This window comes from Phacochoerus africanus, chromosome 7 (genome assembly GCF_016906955.1).
Source record: "Phacochoerus africanus isolate WHEZ1 chromosome 7, ROS_Pafr_v1, whole genome shotgun sequence".
Taxonomy (NCBI): domain Eukaryota; kingdom Metazoa; phylum Chordata; class Mammalia; order Artiodactyla; family Suidae; genus Phacochoerus; species Phacochoerus africanus.
Genome location: NC_062550.1, coordinates 73,110,577 through 73,133,792, shown reverse-complemented (window position 1 = coordinate 73,133,792; position 23,216 = coordinate 73,110,577). Strand labels below are relative to the sequence as shown.

The 23,216-nt window shown below is 54.5% G+C and overlaps 1 protein-coding gene across 8 annotated transcripts in view; it reads right to left on the bottom strand.

The window, feature by feature from the left end:
* CACNA1C (calcium voltage-gated channel subunit alpha1 C) overlaps window positions 1-23,216 on the bottom strand; it is a 434,223-nt gene that overhangs the window by 94,021 nt on the left and 316,986 nt on the right. For all 8 annotated transcript variants that reach the window (XM_047787908.1, XM_047787912.1, XM_047787914.1 and 5 more), the window contains exons 10-11: window positions 13,061-13,151; window positions 8,029-8,055 (exon numbers count right to left, since the gene is read on the bottom strand). In XM_047787908.1, the coding sequence (XP_047643864.1) occupies window positions 8,029-8,055; window positions 13,061-13,151 (118 nt within the window). The remainder of the gene's footprint in view (window positions 1-8,028; window positions 8,056-13,060; window positions 13,152-23,216) is intronic.

The window sequence follows — 23,216 nt, the reverse complement described above, 5'->3', positions numbered from 1 at the left end:
GGGACATCTTTTTTTTCTTTTGGGCTATGCCCCAAGCATGTGGAAGCTCCCTGGCCACGGATTGAACCTGAGCCACAGCAGTGACCTGGGCTGCTGCAGTGACAACTGCAGATCCTTAACCCACTCTTCCATCAGGGAACTCCCTGAAGAGACATCTTTTAACTTCACTAGAGGTAGTGCTGCAGGCCTTAGGAGCTTAACTAGTAGTGATGGCAGTACTGGGACTAGTGATGGTTACCATTAGTGACCCTCACGCCTGCCTGGTACCACATCAGCCCTTCTCAAGTCTTCTCCTAGTTCTTGACACAACTCTGCAAAGCAGCTGTGGGTCCTGATTTTGAGGAGAAAACTAAGGGCCTGGCCCTTGGGTTGGGCCCCTGGATGACACCCCCAGGGGCAGAGCCAGTGGCCTGTCCCCCTTCCTAGGTGCTCGACGCCTCCAGCTGCCTGGTCTGTGAAGGGCGAGGGGGAATCTGGATCAGAGGTTCCTGCCTTCACAGAGAGGGGAGAGGTGGGGAGCTGGAGAACCTTTTGAGAGTTTACACCCTCAGTCCAGAACAATAAGCGCCCCCGCGCCCCCCTCGCAGGCTCACACTGCACGTGGGCCCTTACAGTTGATTCCCGGGCTGCAGGACGCTACTTCCCATGGTCTCCGGGTTAGGGACGGTTGTCAGTCCTGGCTGTGCAGAGAATGACTGGGAAGAAACTCTAACACAATAACAAACAACCCACCAGGACCCAGTCCCCCAAACCCCAACCCAAGAGGGTTTGACTCTGGGGGCTGAGTAATTTAAAATAGCCCCCAAATACTGCTGGCAGGTGTTAGTGTCCCCAGAGTGGCTCTCATGTGTAACCAGGCTGATAACCGTGAAGCCAGATGATGCCAAGGAAACGCTCACATTCTGTAACCCACTGATGAACGGATTTGGCGTTTGTCCCTAATCTCATCCCCTTGATGCTGAGAAAACATGCAGCTCTATTTGGTAACTGCGCTCACCAAACATTTAATAAATGCCCACGCTGTGCAAGGAGAGAAGGACAGGTAGCCGGGGAGACCACGGGGCCCTGCCAAGCCCTCGAGAGGGGGGTCCACTTTTAGGAAAATAGCAATGAACAAAAGCAGCCTCTCAGCATCCAGCTGGAGGGCAGTATGAAGGCTCTCCGGTCGTCAGGCTGGAAATGATGGAGGCAAAGCCTCACGCTTGGAAAGGGACCAGGATGTGACACTGATTTCAGAGGCAGAGTCAGCAGTCCTTTGACCCTGACTTGGGTGAGGGTGAGAGAGAAGGGTGTGGACAGGCAGCCAAAGGTCCTGGCTGGCGTCTGGAGGAGACCCTGTAACCAGGTGGGCGCAGACCCAGAGAGGCAGCACTGGGGCCACGAGGTTGCTCTGCAGGGCCGGGTGGGAGCTCAACTCCGGACATTCCTCGATGGACTTGCAGGTCATGTCACTAAGGACACCCACCTGGCGGCAAGAACAGAGCCCCTGCTTGGGGACAGCAGGTGGGAGGGGAGACGGCCATCGTCCTGGACACCTGCATTCACATCTCCCCAGGGCTGCAGGCTCTGGTGCTCCAGACCTTCCACTCCCTCAACCCCAGACGGCCTACGGGAAGCACGACTTGGTGTTTCTACCCTGCTATTTCTCCCCCTGCGGCCCATGGGGATCCTGCTCCCAGACCTCTATGGGAATCTGCTCTGAGACTGGAAAGTGAGAGGCAGTCTGAGGAGGGGGCTGCTTCCTCAGACCCGCAGGAGCACCTGGTTGCAGGATGGGAGGGAAGGAAGGGTTAAGGGCACTGTTCTGACCCGACCTCCACCTCCCCTGCCAGGGAGCACCAAGCCTTGGCAGGGGATGCCTGCTGTCACTTGGTGGAAAGTCAATACACAGAGAAGAAATGCCTGGACTCAGAAAATGATGGTTTCCAAATGCACTGTGGGGACTGCCAACCTCCAGACACACCACCTGGGAAAGAGCGGGGGTGGGGGAGGAGAGGGGGGACAAGGCAGTGGGGCAGGGTCCCGGGAGGCCCCTGGTGGTGATGCTGGACCTGGCGGGACTCTACTTCTCTCCTGGGACTGTGTTATTAACACTGCAGACAAATTTGGTAAGGCTTTTTTTCCCCTGAAAAACAGTTTTCAGGACGCCCTCTCAACTAGCTTACATTGTACTTGTACAGAATGTGTTTTAGAGACAATCTCATTTCCAGAAATCACCAATCACTGTGATTCTGTGAGCAAAGGAGCAGAGGTTACTTTCTTCCACACTTTGGAGGAGCTGATTCGAATGTCGTCTAACACCCAGACCTCGATCACGCTCCTTCCCCGACGTGGGGGGACATGGATGGGGATGTTCCATGATCAGGCTGCCCCAGGGGTCGGGCAAGGCTGTGCTGGACCCTCCCACAGCTGCGGTTGTGACGTCCACACGGGGCAGCACCCATGGATCATACGCCCCCGAGTCAGCCACTCAGGGGGTCACGTGGCTTTGGGCTGGGGTGGGGGTGGAGTAATTACTATCCAGAGAAAGTATTTAAAGATAATTACACACCTCCCACTCTTCAAAAGATAGCTTTGCTTGACAACTGGTTTCCTGGCAACGCTTCCTACTGTATAATAAATGGAATGGTTTATTAGAATGTGTAAATTTATTTGTGTGTTTACATATGCATGGAGGATATAGAAATTGATAAAATAGGGAGGAGAAATCTGCTTGCTCTTCATGTTCCCATTCACACTCCCCAGGAAAGCCATTTACTCTAGAAATGAAACTTTCTGAACACAGACACAGGGGTGGCAGGTGGGATGGACATGTCTCATGCACCCCAGCTCTGCTCCTGCCTTTCCACTGACCGACCTGCTGTCCCCGTAGCAGGGCCTCCCCTTCCAGGCCGACCCAGACTCAGGGGCTTGGCTGGGGCACCCACTTAGTCATGGTGCACTTTTCTAGGTGTCCCAGCCATGAACTCCAGGCACAAGTATGGTCCGTGTTGCTCAGCTACACATTTGAGATTTTGTTTTTTGGTCTTTTTACATATGCGGCATATAGTTCCCAGGCTAGGAATCGAATCAGAGCTTCAGCTGCTGGCCTACACCTTCAGCTGCACCAAATCTGAACTGCATCTGTGACCTACACCATAGCTCACGACAATGCTGGATTCTTAACCCACTGAGCGAGGCCAGGGATGGAACCTGTATCCTCACGGATACTAGTCGGGTTCGTTACCTCTGAACCACAATGGAGAAAAGCGCCCTGTTTCCTGTATGTCAGTGTCTTTACTGTCTGGCTCTGCCTCCCCACTGGGGGAAGGGGCTGCATCCTGATCTTGGGTGGGCCCACACCCCACCGCACGCAGCAGGACCACCGGCCAGCAGGCGGCAGGGCTGTGGAGACACCATCTACACAGATTCATTCACTCCCCATTGCGACGGGGCTTAAGGGTCTGGACCTCTTGTGACCCAGGGATGGGGCTGTAGTGGGTACAGGGTGGGGCTCCTGAAAGTCTGCTTGGCACAAGATCTTGCACAAGTCTCTAGAATAGCAGACACCAAATGCTGGACACAGGATTCTTTCCAATAGCCAGAGCAAATTTCTGTCTTTTCTTTAACAAAGTTGAGAATAAGCAACCCAGAAAATCCTCACGTTTAACTATTTTATACAGAAGTCACTTAAAAATGGGCTAGAGAGACTGGGGCAAATTTGGGTGTGTGAATTTTGCTCATGGGACAGCAGCAGTAAAGGTGACATCGGAGGCACATTTCACTGAAAACGGGCAACAGAGCCGCGGCTTCAGACTGCAGGGCGGGGTGTCCAGATCCAAACCCCAACACTCATTTGACTAATCCCTTCCAGTTACCTACAATGTGCAGAATCTGTTTCATAACTTTTAATCCTATTCTGAGCCCCGAATGTCACAAAATTCCTCATGGTAACTAATTCCTCAAAGTAGAATCTGAGCTGACCAAGGGAATGTCCAAATGTTGCCTTAATATTATAAGTCCATTAATTGGTCAAAGTCTCCCTCAAATCTATGTTCTAATACTTCATTTAAAAACTCTGTGAGTTCCCGTCATGGCTCAGTGGTTAACGAATCCGACTGGGAACCATGAGGTTGCCGGTTCCATCCCTGGTCTCCTCAGTGGGTTAGGGATCCAGCATTGCCGTGACTTGTGGTGTAGGTCGCCAGCGCGGCTCAGATCCCGCGTTGCCATGGCTCTGGTGCAGGCTGGCAGCTGTAGCTCTGATTAGACCCCTAGCCTGGGAACCTCCACATGCCCTGGGTGCAGCCCTAGAAAAGACAAAAACAAAAACAAAAACAAAAAACCAAAAAAAAAATCACAAAAACCTCTGTGACTTTGTAGTATTCAGTCTTACCAATGGAACACGCCAGTTTGAAGCGCAAATTCTACTATTTGTCATTATTAAAGTGAGAAAATGATCAATACTTTGGGGTCTTTTTTGGCCACACCTATGGCACATGGAAGTTTCTGGGCCAGAGATCAAATCCGATCCTCAGGTGCCACCTACACCACAGCTGTGGCAATGGTGGATCCTTAACCCCCTGCACTGGGCTGGGATCCAACCTGCACCGGGTTCCAACCAGAGACAGCTCCAGATTCTTTTTTTTTTTTTTTTTTTGCTTTTGGCTACAGTCCTGGTATATGGAGGTTCCCAGGCTAGGGGTACAGCTGCCAGCCTACGCCACAGCCATAGCAATGCCAGATCCGAGCTGTGTCTGCAACCTACATCGAAGCTCATGGCAATGCTGGATCCTTAACCCACTGAGTGAGGCCAGGAATCAAACCTGCAACCTCATGGGTCCTAGTTGGGTTCATTTCCGCTGTGCCATGAATGGGAACGCCAACTCCAGATTCTTAACCCACTGTGCCACAGCAGGAACTCCACTTTGTGGGGTTTTTTTAAATTCAAATTTTAGATTCTTTTTTGGAGTAAAACAGGCTCTTCGCTGTTTACAAGGTCACTTCTGAGTTGGGAAAATTCTCTCTTTAATTTTCCCTTGTTCCTGTGGTCCCTTGCCTTCTCCATTCCATCCCACCTGCTGAAATCAGAGTGTGGGGATGGTTTTCTTGTGTCTGTCATGGAAACCTTAGCAGCAGAGAATGCTCCAGGTGGACCTTGACAGTTTTGATGGCATTTTCAATCCACCACGAGCCTCTGTTATTCCCTAAACAGATACCTCCAGCAGGCGGTAGGGCCATATGAGGCGGCTGCCATTGACCCTGTAGGGTCGCACTGCCTGGTACGGTAGCCACCGGCTGATCCAAACTGAGATGCTCAGTACACATTGGATTTCAAAGACTTAGTACAAAAAAAGAATGTAAAATATTTCATTACTTTTAAAAATATTAATATATGGAAATGATGTTTTAGACACACTGGGTAAAATAAAATGTATTAAGATTAATTTCACCTATTTCTTCTTACTTTTTTAATGTAGCTACTAGAATGTTTTTAAAAGAGCATGTGGGGAGTTCCTTGGTAGCCTAGCTCTTAAGGACTCACGGTGTCACTGCTATGGCTTGTGTCACTGCTGTGGCATGGGTTTGATCCCTGGCCTGGGAACTTCCACATGCTGTGGGCACAGCCGTGGAGCTCCCCTCCCACAACTCATGGCTGAGCAGAAACAGGCTACGGACCCTCAGATAGAACCCCATCACTGGGTGGCCCGGGTCCTGCGTGTCGAACTTGGCTTGGCTGCATGAGCCCCTCTCGGCCTTGGTAACCCCTACCCTTTCTCAGCCTCAGTAACCCTAACCCCAACCCTCTCTCAGCCTCAGTAACCCTAACCCCAACCCTCTCTCAGCCTCAGTAACCCTAACCCCAGCCCTCTCTCAGCCTCAGTAACCCTAACCCTTTATCAGCCTTAGTAACCCCAACCCTAACCTTCTCAGCCTCAGTAAACCCAACCCTCACTCTCTGGAAATGGGTTCGATGAAAGTGCCGACCACCTAGTAATAGGTTTTGGGGGATAGACACAAAGACTTCTCCCCACACTTCTGCTGCTGGGGAGAAGCCCTTTCTGGGGGTCCATCTGTACAACCAAGTCTCAGAGGCGGGAACACAGCCCAGGGGACCCCGTGCCCCCTCTTTCTTCAAGAGCACAGCATATGTCCTAGAACACTGGATGCAAACATCCCCAGGGCCATGACCCTGGGGTGCCCGTGCCAAGTACGAGATTTCTCTGCTGCCCCCTGAGCCCGTGCGTTCACTCATCCATTTGCTCATCTGCGATGCGCTCATTTTCATGTCATGAGAATGATGTTTTGGAAACATTTTCCAACATAATTTTTTATCCCTCTACTCTCTCCCTGTGGGGCTTTGGAACTGCGAGAAACACAAAGCGCTTGCTTCGCTTTGGCTGTAAAACAGAAATTTCGTCTGTGTCAAGCCTGTTGTCTTCCTGGGGCTGCACAGTCCCTCCGTCCCTTCATTTACTTGGCGAGTATTTATTGTATTTATTTAGTCCCCACTAGGTACCGGCCGCTTCTCCAGATGCCAGAAGGGAAGCAGTGAGATCCCAGCATCACTGAGAGAGAAAGGATTATCCGTATTTCTCGAGCTCTGTCCTGAAATGAGCTAGGCCTCGGGGAGTTGACTCTAGATTTTTTACATAAAGTAAGTCTCAGCTTGAAAGGAAGAGGAAGAGGAGGAAGCCTGCATTTTCCCGGCCCAGCGGAGCACGGGAGCAGAAGGTCGGACACCAGCATCCTCATTAAATTCTCCAGCCGGGCTCCGAGCTTTAGAAACACCTGAATAATCATGGGGAGGCCAGGACACGGGAGTGGGGGGTGCCTCTCCTGAGCATGGCATGGGGTCCGCAGGCCCCTTGGGGACGCCAGCCTTTGGCCTAGAGCTCTACCAGGCTGGGCAGACAGGGACAGGTGGCTGGCAGGTAGGTGAGCTCCCGATTCCCGCAGCCTGTCCTTGGAGGGTCTGGGGGTATCCGTGCACTCAAGGAGTCAACACAGCTGGGGGCCAGAGGTGATGACTTCAAGGTCAGAGGCCGAGGGAGGGGCCCAGGGACTCCGCTGGTGGAGGTCCCCTCAGCAGCCCTCGTTCAGAGGGACAAGCAGGGGACTCGGGGCTCCGAGCCCTGTGTCCTTCCTGGGGAGAGGAATGACGACAGGATGGATGTGAGCTTAAGGGGCTGTTTAAAATGCAGCCTTGGGCTACTTTGCTCTGCTGGACTAAAATGGAACGTTATTTATGCGCTTGCTACACAGCAGGTGAGGCTGGAGAAGCAAGATTAGATCAATTATGAAACATAAACAACCAATATTTTTGGCATGAACAAGCTTTGTGGGAGTATATTCCCATCCCACCCCTCAAATCTGTCCATTCCACACATGGGGGCAGCCTGCCGCCGGTCGGGCCCTTAGCGGGCTCCCTGCAAACACACCCTGGAGGCTTGCATAGCCTACTGGGGACACGGGACTGCATGGCAAGGTGGCAGAGGTCTGAGCAAACCGCTACAGGAATGGAAGGGAGTTTGCAGATGGTGTCAAGACACGGTAACACCTGAGGTCTTAACAGAAGCCTGGGTTCTCCGGGGGAGGCACAAGGACATGGCACTGCAGGTAGAGAAAGGGCTCCAGGCAAAAGCCTCAATGGGGACCTTCAGGAACTGTGGGAAGTTCCACGTGGTGGGAACAGCAGGTGTGTGGGCGGAGGGGCTGGAAGGGCCAGTGGGGCGAGGAGGAGTCCCGGGGAAGGTTCCGAGGCAGTGTGCCATCATCTCACTGTGTTCCACAAATGCATCAGTAGGCACCCAGCACCCAGCGTGCTACTCAACTAGCATCTTACTCAGCATCTCACACCCAATTCTGACAGTCGAAGGAAAGTCACCGAACCCCAAGCCCCGAGCCAACTCGCCTGCTCTGATCCATGAGCCTCCCTCTGACAGCCATGCAGAATGGAAGCAGCCCCTCTGAAGAGCCCTGCTCGGCCCCCACCCAGTGGGTACCCACCACCCAGCAGGAGAGGAGGGCAGCATGCAGCTCACTCACCTGAACTTCGACTTGGAGATCCGGTGGCTGAAAAGGAAAGGGGAGATGTTACCACATGACACGTTTCCCTGTTTCCCAGCCACTCCCGGGTGACCCCGTGGGTGCCAGAAGTCTGTGTGGCCTGAACAGAGCAGCTGAGGAGACAGAACCCCCGGTATGTTTCTGTGTTCGAAGGGAGACTGAGGGCTGACACAACCAGCCGCCTACAGATCCAACACCTTCTAAGTGGAGATGTGGTCCCCGGAGAAGGTGCCGTGTTCTCAGCTGGGCAGCGTGTTGGGGGCTGCACCCAGAGAACAGCTAGAGGATGAGGTGAGGCCCTCTCCCGTAGATGGGGCCTCACCAGCTGGACACCACAGGCGGGACACGCAGGCAGGCACCCAGCACTGTCTGAACAGGGGCCCAGCCCCACCACGGCCTGGCTAGGGGCTGAACCTGGGCCTGAAGAAACAGCCCAGGGCTGGGCACACATGCGAGGCTGACTGTGGTGGGAGACCCTGAGCACCTGGTCCTTGTGGGCAGAAGCCCCAGGAAGCTGTGCTGGAGGCTGACACGAGGGTCATCACGGGATGGGGGTGGGGGGAACTGGAAGGCGGACCCTTCAAGGAGGCCCCGAGGCCGGATGGAGGCGGGCTGGTGGGGCACATATGCAGGAACTTGAGACAGGCTGATTGAAAGCCACGTGTCGGGAAGGCCCTGGTGCCCGGGGAGTGGGCTGTGGTGGGACCTCAGGTGGGGTGACAGCTCAGATGGGCAGGCAGAGATGAGGATAGGGCCTCGGAGTGCCAAGCTGAGATGAGGACAGGGATGGGGACAACCTGTCCTAGCTTAGCACAAAGCGAGCTCTGCTGCAAGCAAGAAAACAACCCCTCTTGTTATTTTTCATTAAAAAAAATGAAACCAGAAGATGTGACAGGTGGCAGAGTCATCGTGCCTGAGATAATTATATCTCTGGGGCACTGACAACCAGAGCCAAGAGCCTCTGCTGCTCTGAACCATCAGCTAACAACCTTTCCCACCCGAAACTGCCTGCAGGGCTTAATCCCGTGCCCGCCCAGGGTGGGGAGGCACGCTGGGCATTTTACTGGGAGCCATGGTTTAATGTGGGAACCAATGCCTTCCAGCTGCTCTTGGGTGGTGGGGAGCAGGGTGCCGGCTCCCTAGCCGGGCCAGGCTCGCTGGGCAGCTGACCCCTCGCTACAGGACGTGAGCCAGAGTGGGTGGCCATGTCCATTAGCCTGTGGCTCTACCCCAGGGCCTGGACCCCATCTTCTCTCGCTGATTCCCAATGGTCTTCAATGCAGACTCCATGCCGTCACTGTGAGGTTCCTTCTCAGGCCAATGGTCATACGCAAAAGTGGGTTCTTAGAAAGTCCTATATGGGGGAACCGAGGTCTGAGTGTCCATCCCCAAGGAAGGGACTCGGACAAGGGTGTGGGGTCCAAGGCTCCTGTTTGAAATGTGGTCCCAGGGAAGCATGGCCACTGGCTACAGGTCCTTCCTGGACATTCTAGAACATTCTGAAGAGGAAATGGAGTGGATATTCTTGACCCCACAATTCCACTTCCTGGATGCCACACTGAAGCCTCTTTGCAGCACTGGATGACTCAGCACCAGGTAAGAAGTGGTCCTGCCTGAGGGCACGAGTCCAGAGGCTAAGCAGAGCACAGCACCCAATCTGCGGCCTCACGCTCCTGGTGCAGGAGGTCAGCCCCTTCCAGGAACCAGAGGGACCCGGTCTGCACAGCCTTTGCCTCCTGGGAGGTGACCACAGGCTCAGGGTCTGGAGAGCTGGTTGTCCTGCTGTGGGCTCACGGGCAGCGTCCGCACCGCCCCCCCCCCCCTCACCCTGCACTTCTGATGCATCGAAGCCGCTCCTGCTCTGACACCCCCCAGATTCCATTGAGTCCTCGGAAAGTGAGGGCCCTGTGGCTCCAGACCACGCTGGGGACACACCACTCTCTGCGGTATGATTCCCAGCCAGTGTCTCACGTGGATTCTTGAAGCACAGGCAGTGGAGAGAGCGGGACACTGGAGCACGAGTCCATGAGCACCAGGTTGGACCTGACGTTGGAGGCCTCTCCTGCCTCAGCCTCCGAGACAAACCCTTCAGGAAACCGTGATTGCCTCTGCTGAAAGCAACGTCTCAAACGAGACACACTCCAAACTCTCTTTGCTTCTCTCACTTACTCAATGTGCATCTGTCGTTATCAGACAAATATCTGAACTTCTTGGGAGCTCTTTCTGTTTTTAGCCTTTCTCCTTCTTAGAGTAACAAGCACTATACCTTTGCTACCTGCTGTGTGAAAATCATTCCAATTTGCCCCAAACAACAGCGAGACGGCACTGAGGTCACCACCCAGGCGGACACACGTTTGCATCAACCTCCTTGCCTCCTCGAACGACTGGTGCCACCAAATCCTGGACCTCGTCGTCCAGAGCATTGGCTCAACTGCCGGGGGATGGACTGCTTGCTTCCCATCTCTGGCCAGTCTGCTTCCCAGTTTCCTTCCGGCTCTTTCATGGAACCTGATCTGCCCTCACTACCCTCCCATCACCTCACCCTCGGGCCACAGCTGCCAGCCCCTCATGGTGCCCACATCGCCCACGGCACAGCCGCCTGCTCTCCCTCATCCCCCTGTGGCCTCTGCATCCACTGCTGCCTCTGCTTGGAACAGCTTCCTTCCCCCGCCCGCCCTTCAGTTCTCAGCTCAAATTTTAATTCTTCCAAGAAGCCTTTCCTGACCTGCAGGTCTCACTGGGCCTCTCCCTCCGTTATTAACCCTCCGTTATAGCTGCTTCTTCCAAAGGCTTATCCCGTCTTGTTCAGTGTCGCTTTCACACCAGATGGTGAGCTCCGAGGAGACGGAGATGGTGTCAACCTGCTCTCTGCTCCGTGTCCCCATGGTCCGGCACCAAGCTGGCATACTGCTGAACGAAGGTACAAGTAAGAGCCTGGGCTTGAAGTTCCTCTTCTGGTGGCTTTGGGCCCGTGCTGTCTGTTCCCCTGGCACCTCTCCATCTGTTACGTGTTCTTTTTCTTCTGTGTGTGGGTTTCCCAACCATCAGCCCTGGTGCTACGTAACTGCATTCATTGTTGCTACGCTGGTGCCTCCGAAGCATGGCTCTCTCCCCACTCAGAGCAGAGCCCCGGCCTCCACATCGTGCAGCCCTGCCTGTGATTCAGCATCCATATCATTTCTTTCTTCAGACTCGACGGTTCCTTCCTCTGGTCACCTTCCCTGCCCGCCTGCCCCCTCCCAAGCAAAACATCGCTTGGCAGTGCCTTTCTGTCTGCCTCGCACCCTTGGGAACCACGGTCAGCCTGGCCTTCTCCTGACATGCAAATCCTCGTGGGGACCTCACCTCACTGCACAGGCCATTCACTCTCGGCTTCAGAAACGCTAGCTTCGCCCTGCCCGTCACACCCAGCCCTGGCCCCCAGCCGGCTGGCAGGCTGCTTCTCCCACCAGGAATGCTGGCAGTCTTCTCCCATCATTGGGGCTGAGGGGTGGGGAAGACCACATTTTAGGAAGGACATACTATAACCCTGGTGCTGTAATGAGGATTTTATCTGCACAGAGGAGGTGCGTAAATGCGGATATTTAGGGGACCCTAGAGCTGCGGGAGCTGGCAGAGCGCGTCCTCGAGGAAGTGCTGGAGACCTTGGTGATGCCAGCCCCCTTCAGTCCCTTCTGGGGACAAGCTTGCCCTCCTTCTGGCAGAGCCTGGCCCTCCCGAAACACCCTCTCCAGCACGCAGCCCCTCTCGGTCTGCCGCTGGGGCCTAAAGCCAGAGGGCAGGTCCTTATCACCATCCCTCCGACCCTCCTTGGGTCGGGACAACAGAAAGGCCTTTGGGGGCCTGCCACCTGCCTTCCGGAGTGTGGCATCTGGGGCCCATGACCAGAGTCTCATTTGTATGGTTCCAAAAGGAGGGAAGAAGGGAAAGGCTTGGCCTGCTGCTCAGAAACGTAATTAGCCCCGTATTTTAACAACATTCTGACAGTAATTGCTTCCTAACCATGCAGACTCCCCGGTGCCACTGTCAGGGTGAGCGATGGCGAGGCCCGTGGGCCCTGGAACTGTCGCTCTGCTTCCCCTCCTTGGCTCGGAGGCTGGCTGGCTCAGGGCAGACTCCCCACAGCGTGACCTTCCCAAAGGGCCGGGTGTGCCCAGACGTGGAAGCCCTTCGGGGGGAAGCTGAGCCCAGATCATGGTGTACACGCGAGAGATTCAGGTGCTCAGCCCACTCAGGGCCGGACCTCCTCAGCGCCTCCTGGTCACCACGCCTCTCTCACACCTGCCGGGTGCCCACAGGGGAGCCCGTGCGATGCAAGGAGGCCTCCTGCGCAAGGTCGGCGTGACCCCTGGCGGGTCGGGACTCCACTCTGTGGGCTCTGCCTTTGGAGACACTGGGAAGGAAACCAGCAGTTTGCTTATTTGCAGTTAAACCATTTGCCCCTCATTTCTCTGTGGGGGGGCACCCCCCAGGGATGTTTCTAAAACTGAGCTAAGATGGTAATTGTTCCACTGCCATCAACACAAGCCAGGCTGGGGCTTGTGATGGCGGAGGGGCCGCTGTTTGGGCTGGCATGGGTCAACTTGCCTCAGCTCAGGCTACCATTCAGGCCCTGTGCTTGCCTTCCCTGGATGGCACACTCAGAGCTGCAGGTAAGACCCATGTGTTTCCGTATTTTCCTGCCTGTTTGCTTTCCTTCCAGGTCTTATGGATCAGAAATGAAAGGGTGTTGAGTGGGATCCGGGAGCCTGACAACACTGCCGTCTCTGGTGAAAGGGGGTGAGGGGCTGGGAAGAAACAGACTTCAAAGCCCCCTAGCCCCAAACACACTATTTCTCTGATGGGATGGAAACGGGCTCAAAATGCAAAAGTCAGACCCCCAGGAAGTGCAGGATTGGGGAGCAGCCTCCAGCTAGGACTCATTCTCAGCCAAGGGGCCACACTCCCCCTGGGCTTCACCCCACAAGCCCCCCCACCCACCCCACCCCACCCCCAGCCCCGCCGTACTCACGCCAGCCTGGCCCCGCAGCTTTCTCCCTCGATGTCACCTCCAGCCACGTTTTCCGTGTTGACAGACTCGGTCTCACTGGTGGGCATGCTCACTGCAGGGTGGAGTCAAGGTTGCAGAGCAAGGCGCGGAGGGGGAGGGGAGAGAGGCATTAGTGCACGACTGGGAGGGGGCGGGTGGGGGAGGGGGTGCTGCTGCAGGCAGGGAGGCCCTGGTCACCCCCGAGGGTGTGATGTCCTTGACCCACACACTGGCTGCTCTTCTGTTGCCAAGGACACTGTAAGGGGGACGGGGCAGGAGGCCCCTAAGACCCCGGAGTCCTCCTCTACCTCAACTCCATGCCCTTGGGAAACTGACACAGGCTTGCCCACAGTGTACCCTCCTCGCCATAAAGAAGAGCTTTTTCTTTTTCTGATTTCTTTCCACCCATCAATTCTAAGGGGCCTCATCCCCACACTTAGGGTGCAGCCTGTCTGTAGAAAGGGCGCCTTTGCCAAGGCCTACTAGATGGATCTGGAGGCATGTCTGTCCCTCGTCCCTCATCCTGCAGGCTGGGCCCTGTGTCGATTCTATCAGGCACTAGGACCGAGCCTGAAATACGGCTTGAAGGGAACGGCCGTTTCCAGCATCACGTACTGGGACTCAAGCTAGCGCTGCAGACATGGGACTGGGGGCCCGAGTGAATCCACCAAATTAAGAGGAAATGTAACCTAAAGGTGGGCGGCGAGTGTAACCCCTCCTCTTGCACGCCTGGACGGTCCCATCTCAACAGGCGGACCCGGGACATAAAGCACCTGGTTCCACTGTGACCAACCCGCCCAGTCCTGCCCCAGGCCCTCCCGAGGCAGCAGGGGTTGGATTTCCAGGGCAGCAGGAGCTTTTGAGCCTGAATCCAGTTTGGTGGCTTAGCAGAAGCCATTTCTTTTATTAGTTTTTATTTCCAATAAAAGTTTAACTCAAAGGAATTTTCGCTTTCCTTTTTGCCATCTGTTGCCCTTTAATACGACGCAACAGTGAACTCCTCATTTTCCCAGCCCTGATTCCTAGAATGGCCACTACTCCCCCTGTCCTGGCTCAGCCCTGCTGCGGAACCTGCTGTTAGTGAGGGTGTGGCATACGGCTATGTGGCACCTGCGACATGCCCCCCCCCTCCACACCCCCCCCCCCCCGGCTGGTACAGCCCAGGAATAGACTTCTCCTGGCTGGACAGACAATGCTGTCTGTGTGGATAAAGTCACTGGACATGGGGTTTTCCTGGCTTCTTTTCTTTTGGACGAAGTCAAGATGGGCAGGTGAGAGAGACATTTGAGAATGTGGAAGACACAGCTGGAAAGCCCACAACTCCCCATGCTTCTGACTGTCCACCCTTTTCCATCAAGTTGGGTGAAAACCAAGCCAGGTGTCATTTCAAGGAAGTTTGGGGCCAGGTGGGACTCTGGATGCCACCCAGCCCCAACTGGTTCCTTTCTCATCACAGGACAGGGACATGGGGTCCAGGGAACGGTCAGATGCCCCGGTCACATGTGATTTGGTGCTTGGCACCTGCCCTGTGTTCACTTGATTGCCCTCGGGCCACACCCTCACTGAGATGGGATTCATACAGCGAGTCAGGCTCGGGGGCAACACAGGCACGGTAGGCAGCCAAATGGAGCAGCTGGATCTTACAGCATTTACACTCTGTTTGTGGCCCAAGGTCTGAGGGAACCTCTGGGTGAGACTGGACCTTGGGGGTGGTTCTGGGGCTGGGAGCCAGGATTGGTCTGCACTGAGGAAGGCCTAAGACCCAAGAGCCCCAGTCCTCCCATCTTCAGCCATCTCTGACCTTGAACTCCTCAGGCATCACTGTCGACAGGGCTGGCATCTGCTTTCGTGACACGCTGGCCCAGGGAACCCACTCTGTGCTGGTGGGGGGCTGTGATGGCAGCAGGGCTTGGCCTGGGGGGAGCCAGGTCAGGAGTGGGCAGGCCAGGGTACCCAGAGGAACCACACTGCTTTCTAAGTCGAGGCACTTACCCTAAGCCCCAGCAGGGGACAGTGCTATGGCTTAATATGTTTGAAGGGATGATGAGGTGGTGGCTTTGTGTGGGACAGGTTTCTCTCTCTCTCTCTCACACACACACACCTCTGTCTTGCCCAGTGGACACCAGCACACACTCACACCCACGGGCACAGGGGACATCACCATGGGTTTCTATGGGTGATGAAACCAGGCAAACTCCCCTTCTTCTTAACAAGCCAGGCTGCTGGGCGCCTCCTGCCACAGACAAGATGTCAGTGTCAAAACCCAGGAATAAGACAAGGATGGAGAGGATGTAGACAGCCAGAGAGAGTGTAGACAGCCACGGGCAGAGAAAGAAACGGGGCTCGGCATTCATGTGGGAGGTCCCGCTCACCTCCAAAAACAAACTAAAGAAATTATACAAATCGATGAACCAAAACATAGCAATATAGGACCCAAACCCCAAATCACATGAATTAAGGATACAAAGCAAACAGTGGGTCCTGGGAAGAAGGAATTACTCTGGCAGAAGTGGCAGTCTACACTGGCAGGTGGGTAGTGGCTCTGAGGAGAGGGGTTCCCAGGAGGGGCCCCCAGCATTCCTGCTTGTTAGCAGGAATCCCAAAGACTATTCGTGAGAAGAGAGGGTCAGGCTTGTTTTTAACCTGTGTGAAGGGCCATTCTCCAAACACACTTATTGGTCAAATAGAAGCTTGAAACAACACAGATGGACTTGAAGGCATTATGCTCAGTGAAGTAAGTCAGACAGAGAAAGATAGGGAGTTCCTGTTGTGGCTCAGTGGTAACGAACCCAACTAGTATCCATGAGGACACGGGTTTGATCCCTGGCCTTGCTCAGTGGGTTAAGGATTCGGTGTGGCCCTGAGTTGTCGTGTAGGTTGTAGACCCGGCTCGGACACTGAGTTGCTGTGGCTGTGGTGTAGGCCGGCAGCTACAGCCCTGATTTAATCCCTAGGCTGGGAACTTCCATGCCCCACAGGTTCAGCATCCTCCAAAAAAGACAAAGATGAACAAAAAAAGAGAAAATATAACATAAATACTCTATGTTAACACTTACATGTGGAATCTCAAAAGTAAAAGAAACTAGTGAATATAACAAAAAAGAAAAACTCACTGATATAGAAAACAAACTTGTGGTTACAGTGGGGAGAGGGAAGGGGGAGGGGCAAAATAGGGGTAGGAGATTAAAAAATACAAACTACTATGTATAAAATAAATAAGCTACAAAGATATATTGTATAGCGCAGGAAAATAGCACCAACATTTTATAATAACTTTAAATGGAATATAATCTATAAAAAGATTGAATCACTACATTGTATAACCTCAAGTTAATATAATATTGTAAATCAACTATACTAAAAAAAAGGGAAATAGTTGAAAATAACGGTTCACACACCTATTTCCCCCCTGCCCCCCCCCAAAAAAAAACCAACACAAAGCTTGGAATGAACAGAAATTTTACAACCAGTAGCATTATTTTTTCACTTCTCAAAAATCCCATACGAAAAAAGCACTGAGAGAGGAGCTGGAATGGATGACTCAGTTCATTTTCCCTTCCAGGAAAAGACAGGTGTCAATTTAGGGTGACAAGGTCACTCAAGTGAGCACTCAGAGGTCTTCTATTTGGAGGTGGGAGGGGTAAGGGGCTGCCAGCCTCTGAGCGCACCTGCGTCCCTGGGCTGGGGCTCTGCCGTGTCCTGCTGGGGCAGGATGGCCGGCCTCTCCTGAGGTTTGCTGAGAGAAGGGCCCAGAGCTGAGGTGGGGGCCTCGAGAGCCGGGCGGAGACCTCACCCACCTCCTCTTGGTGGAAGAGGCTGGGCCATCAGGGCCCTGATGCAGCCAAGGTGGGATGGTGGGGTTGGGAGCCCAAGGAACTGAAGGTATTTCTCACCGAACCGAGCTTCTCCAGGGCCCAGCTCCTGGGTCAGCCCAACACTGGGATCCATCCCCCAGGCTCCTGTGAACTCTTGGATGCGAGTGAAGAATGGGCTTGGCCATTTACTGGGCCACATGTGCATTTTATCCTCTGTTTTGCATATGAGGGGTGTAATTAATATTCTTTCTCAGAGTTATGGTGAACAAGCGAAAGGATTCCTAATTTCCTGCCACACCGACCTAACCTGGAGCCCCAAACTCCATCCCAAATGTTACGGCTGCCTGTGTCCCCTCAAAACCCATAGGTTGAAATCCTGGTGATCCAGAGTGTGGCTGAGTTTAGAGATGGGGTCTTTCAAGTGCATTAGAACGAGGTCACGAGGGTGCGCCTAATTCATGATGACTGGTGAGCTTTTCAGGAGAAAACATCAGGGCGTAGACATGCACAGGGGGAAGGCGGCTGTCTACATGCCAAGGAGAGGGGCTACAGCTGGCTTGCCTTCACAGCCTCAGAAGGAACCAGCCTGCTGACACCTTGATCATGGGCTTCCTGGCTCCAGAGCCGAGAGAGGATGACTGTTTGCGCTGCCGGGTCTGGGGTACCTTGTCACCTCAGCTCTTGCTGACTTTCTTCCTGGGGTTCCCCAGAAACCCGCCCCCACTGTGCCTGGAATGTGCTGTTTCTACTCCAACCTCTGGGCTTTCTGGTGAGGCCCTGTCCACCTCCCCTTCGCATGTCCCAGGGGTCAGGGAACTTGGGCCCTTGGGCCAGCCCAGACAGCCACTTGTTCATCTGTTCATCTGTTACGGCAAAAATGAACTTCTGCTGGAGCAGGATCGTGCGGCTGGCATGTGTTACTACTGCTGCCTTCCTGCTGCGAAAGGAGGCTCCCATGTGGCCTGAAAGCTGAAACTCTGCCAGCTGGACCTTCCGAGGATGCATGCTGCCTCCTAAGCGTTGACATCTCACTCATTCCATTGGGGGGGGGGGCGCTCCAGGACACTGCCACCAAGACCCCTCTGCTGAGTCCCCAGAACACTGGGACCTGAGCATCTTTAATAGCAACCTGGATTGGAGCTACGGTTCCCCCCACCCCCTGCCGCAGCTGCCTGCCTCTGGGTACGTGAGTTAACCTTTCTGAGCCCAGGTTGCCTCATCTGCAAAAAAGAAGACAATGGTACTATGTCTCCAAGGGCTTCTGAGAAGGACTAAATGCGACAGCATTTGTAGGGTAACTTTGGAACATTTTTTTTTTATCTTTTTTAATCATATGGAGAGTCCCAGGCTAGGGGTCGAATCAGAGCTATAGCTGCTGGCCTATACCACAGCTCACTGCAATGCCAGGTCCTTAACCCACTGAGTAAGGCCAAGGATTGAATCTGCATCCTCTTGGATGCTAGTCAGATTCATTTCCCCTGAGCCATGATGGGACCTCCTATAGGGTAACTTTGTAAAATTCAAAGTGCCACGAGTTGCTAATACCACCAACTCATTGTAATCTGTTTTTCTTCTAGTTTGCTGCTATTTCACAAGCATTAGCTTTGTCCCCCTCCACCTCTCCCCACCCTTGACTAAATTAGATTTGTCTCAAGACCAGAGACATGGTGTTAGAATCCTCTGGGGCCCTTTTCAGGTCCACGGTTCTGGCTGTGGAACCACAGTAAGGAAGATTGGCATCTCCATGGGGTTTCAGGGCTGCTTCCACGTGCTGGGCATCTTCTGCATTTGTCCTTCAGATGCTCCTTCGAGCCTCTGGAACCCTGGGGGCTGACCTTTGCAAACTGCGTCAAGAAGCTTCCCCCCCAGGGTGTCCCACTGGCTGGTCTGCGGAGGCACAAGCAGGGCAGCACCATCAAAGCCTGTTTGGGGCTGTGGGGCTGTGGCCCCTTGCACCTGCTCTGCATGAGCTTCTCCTTTTTTTTTTTTTTTTTTTTTTTAGGGCCGCACCCATGGCATATGGAGGTTCCCAGGCTAGGGGTCTAATTGGAGCTTTAGCCGCTGGCCTACACCAGGGCCACAGCAATGTGTAATCCAAGCCGTGTCTGTAGCCTACACCATAGCTCACGGAAACGGGATCCTTAAATCACTGAGTGAGGCCAGGGACCGAACCCGAAACCTCATGGTTCCTAGTCGGATTTGTTTCCGCTGTGCCACGATGGGAACTCCTAGAGCTTCTCCATAAATCTTCCAGTTCTCCCGTCTGCTTGGCATCCCCGAAGCTGGTTAGTGGTCCCAGGTGAGGGCCGGTAGAGCAGAGAACAGCTGGCCTCAGGTCCAGCGCATTCCCAGCTCCATCAGGAAACCTCTGGAATAGCTTTGCTCACATAACCCATTCAGTCTGAGGGCCTGGGAAGTCGGTGCCGGGGGGGTGGGTGGGGGGGTGGGGGACACATCACAACTGCTTTAGCCCCAGGGGGCAGAACAGGATGGGACAGTCTGGGTGTGGTTACTGCCCCAGGACACTCCCCTGGGAGGAACTGTGTCACATCTCAGCCGGCTTCACCTGCTGAAAACAGAACTTGGAAGACCCAGCCGCTCACAGTCTGAGGCCAATGGAGCAGGAGCTCCCTTTACACATCTTTGCCCGGCCAGGGTCTCAGTGAAGCTCCTGGTGCTGTGGGTCTAGAAAATGCCAACCCTAGTCCCAGCCTTGCCTCAGAATTGCTCTGAGACACTGCAGATCACATGATGTATCAGAGCCTCATTTTCTTCGTCTCTTACGTGAATAGAGTGAGCTAGCTGGTGAGTGGAAGGCCTCTTCCAAGGGAAAGAGAGAGGCGGTGGAAAAGGAAAAGCAGGCTGTAGACAAAAAGAGGAAAGAGCTCGTGAGAGAGAGAGGGAGCGGGTGCTGGCCTCGGTGGCTGGTTGGGGCGGGAAGGTCACGCAGTCCCCAGAGCCGCCTCAGCTGCATCCTGCTTACCCGGCCCGGCAGGGCTGCCTCCACAGAAGCAATTAAAATCTGGTTGATTTTAAACCATTGGAAAGTAAATATAAAACAGGATTAAATATTAAGAAGCCAAACAAAGGGACCTTATTAAAAAGGCACAATATGAGCTCGACGTGCCATCGTAATAATTATTATTACCGCTATAAAGTGAAGGAGGCAGAATGCCCGTCCTTGGTCTGCAGCCACAGTCTGAGGAAGGAAACCAGGTCGCTGTGCTCCCAGCAGGCCATAAACACCCAGCGCTCCCAAGCAGAAAATCTCTCTCCGCAACGACGGCGCCGTCGAGTCGGCCCACCTCAGTTATGATGGGGCTGGTGGGGCGGAGGTGCAGCTGCCCCAGACCAAGCTCTGCCCTAGGGCCCCCCCCCTCCTTTCCCACCCTGCCCCACCTTCCTCAGGCCCCTGGGACCATGGGGAAACCGGTGTCTGGCCCCAGAGGAGGGGCTGGACGTTCCCCCCACCCCCAGGAAACAGCTCTCTGCAATCACTGGAGTGAGATGGGGTCTCCTAGACGCGGGTGAGCCTTCCTGCACGACTTTTCTCTGGAAACGAGACTGATTTAGGTACGAAGCTACTCTTAGGCTGGAGATAACATCGTTCTAGATCCCAAGGCCAGGGTTAGCAGAGGGTCACCATGTGGCGTGACATGAGAGGGAAAGAGACGGACTGTCCCCAACCCCGCTCCAACCCAGTCCAGTGATGTCTACTGGTCATCCAGTCGTTCGGGGGCGCTGACCCCTCAGAGTGCGAATACCCTTGGGATGAGTGGTATAATGTCATTTCTATCTGCGTGCTAATTGTAACCTTGTTTTTTCTGTCACTCATCACACTCCAGTTTCTCTTCTGCACACTTTGTCTATATTGACGGATTCAAGCCTCAGAACAACCCTATGAGAGATTACACATCCCCATTACACGTTGCTATTTTACAGATCAGGAAACTGAGGCTTAGAGGTTGAAGCCACTTGTTCAAAGTGAACCAAGCAGCTTGTAAGATCTGGGATTTGAACCCTGGCAGGTGCCATGCTAAGGCTACCCTCCTGTACATCTGATGGAGTCCTAAAGCCCTTTCCCAATCAGGAGAGAGGAGGGTCCTATGGATGTGCTGGGTCACTGGGAGGAGAGGGGCATAAAGTGTGGGCAGGGGTCCCGGGAGGAGCCAAGCACTTTATAATCCTGCCCTGGGCCTCCCGCTGGCTCTTCTAGGAGAAGCAGAGCAGATGGGTAGGAGCCTGGGCTCTGGACTCAGGTGGCTCGAGTTTGAATCCTGGCTCTGCCACTTTGGAGCCACATGACCTGAGGGGTGGTATTACCTCCCTCCTCTATTCCTCATGAAGCCCACCTGTGCTGCTGGGCTATAAGGCGCAGGCCAGCCCTTCTTTTTACAGGGGAGAATGGTAAGGTCCAGAGAGGGTCAGTGACTTGCTCAGGGTCACATAGCTAGCTAGTTGTGGAGGTATCCAGTCCCCTTTTTACCAGCTAGTGCTGCCTCCTCTCCTCACCTGCCCTTTCCTCAGGTCATGAGAGGCTGAAAGACCACCCTTGGTCATTCCAGCCAAGCACAGGCCCAGGGCTCCCTCCCCAAGTTCTGTGTAGGTGTGGCTCGCCCTGTGCCCCGTCTGTGCTGTTCACAGCAGTCTAAGAGCTCAGGATTCACCCTCACTTTCTTTCCTCTTGGGCTCCGTCTTCTCCCCATCTTCTGCTGCTCAAGAAACTTTTGGCCCAGGTCAGATTTCCCCCAAGGAGGCCCGACAGGGGCGCGCAGCGTGAGCCTGGAGGACATGGGTACCACTGAGGGGCCGTCTTGACAAGAGCAGTCCTGCTTCTCCAGGCCTCAGCCTCACCCCCTCTAGCACGCAAGCAAATTGCTGCCTTAAATTTCCAGGCTGCCTCCATTAACGGTGTTTATGGGAAGTGAGTCACTTTAGCTCTCAACCCCATGCTGCCTCTTCAGCCCCATAATTTCGTGCCTGGGTTTATAGGCAGCTGTCGGAATATCGACCAGCTTGTCCCCCTCTGCCCTGAGCCCTGTCCTTTAATTCATCTTCCAGCTCTGCCTGCTGGATGCTGCCCATTGTCACATTACTCTGTCCCGGTAAGGAGTCTATGTTAATGGCCCACGCCTTTGGTGGAGAAGTTCTCAGCAGGATCACAGGATGGCTCCAGAACCCTGCTCTGGCAAAGACTGGGAAGCTGTGCTCCACACCCCCTACCTCCCCCCCAACCCCGACCAATGGGTCAGACCCTCAGAGCCACATCCACAGGGGTGGCCTAAAGTCAAGTTCTGAGACAGTGAGGGCTGGGCCCATGGTCTGATGCCAGGAAGGTTTAATTTAGATGAGGTGGGCTAGGGGCCCGGTCACCATCTCCAGAGGCAGGAAAGTCTTTTCTCCCTGCCTGGAGTGGTCCTTCCAGGACCAGGCTCCAGGGAAGAAGGATGTGGGTGAAGATTCTGCCCCCAGAAGGCCTGCTGTCTGTAGAGAGCAGGAGGGGCTCACTGCCGGAAGCCGTCAAGCATTCTGCGGGGTCTGGGGGCAGATTCCTAAGGTTTCTTTCCTGGCTGTCTATGAGGGAAGGGCTCTGGGGCTCAGATCCCTCAGCACCACCCATGCCCTTCCTGTCATATCCTTATGGCTACCCAGCCTGTCTCCCCAGCCCCCTCTGTGATTCAGTCCCGCTCTGCCTGTCCACCTCCTCTTCCACATCCACTGCTCATCCTCTGGTCCAGTGCTCGCTGGACTCTACTCCCAGCCTCCAGGATGGCCACCTGGGTCAGCCTGGCTTGATACCTTCCTTGGAGGACCCACCTCGAGCAGGGCCTACAGGGACCCCAGCCCCCACAGGCCCCCTTCCCTGGAGTCCTGCCTTTGGAACCCCCGGGCCTGCTCCCTCCAGGGCACAGCTCGGGGCCTGGGTCCCATGGTACTTTTCCGTGTGGCACCAGCAGCCCAGAAGCATCCACCACCCAACCTCATTCTCCACCAGGGGGCGCCTGTAGACTACCTGCAGATGAGGAAGCTGCGCCTGCAGGGAGCAGCATCTGCAAAACAGGGACTTTCTCTCCCTGGCTCAGCCCCCGTCACTCTAGAACACAGGACTCACAGAAAGAGACAGGGCCAGCAGGGGCTCCCAGGAACAGGATGCTCAAGGAGCAACAGGAAACTAGAGACCACTGGAGAACCCCTTACCCGTCGGGGAACTGAGGCCAAGAGGGAAGGCTTTGTGTGAGGCCACAGAGCTGTTATCAGAGCGGAGCCCAGGAGCCAGTCTCCTGACCTCCTGGCCAGGGTCCCCTCTCCCTGCCACTCCCCAT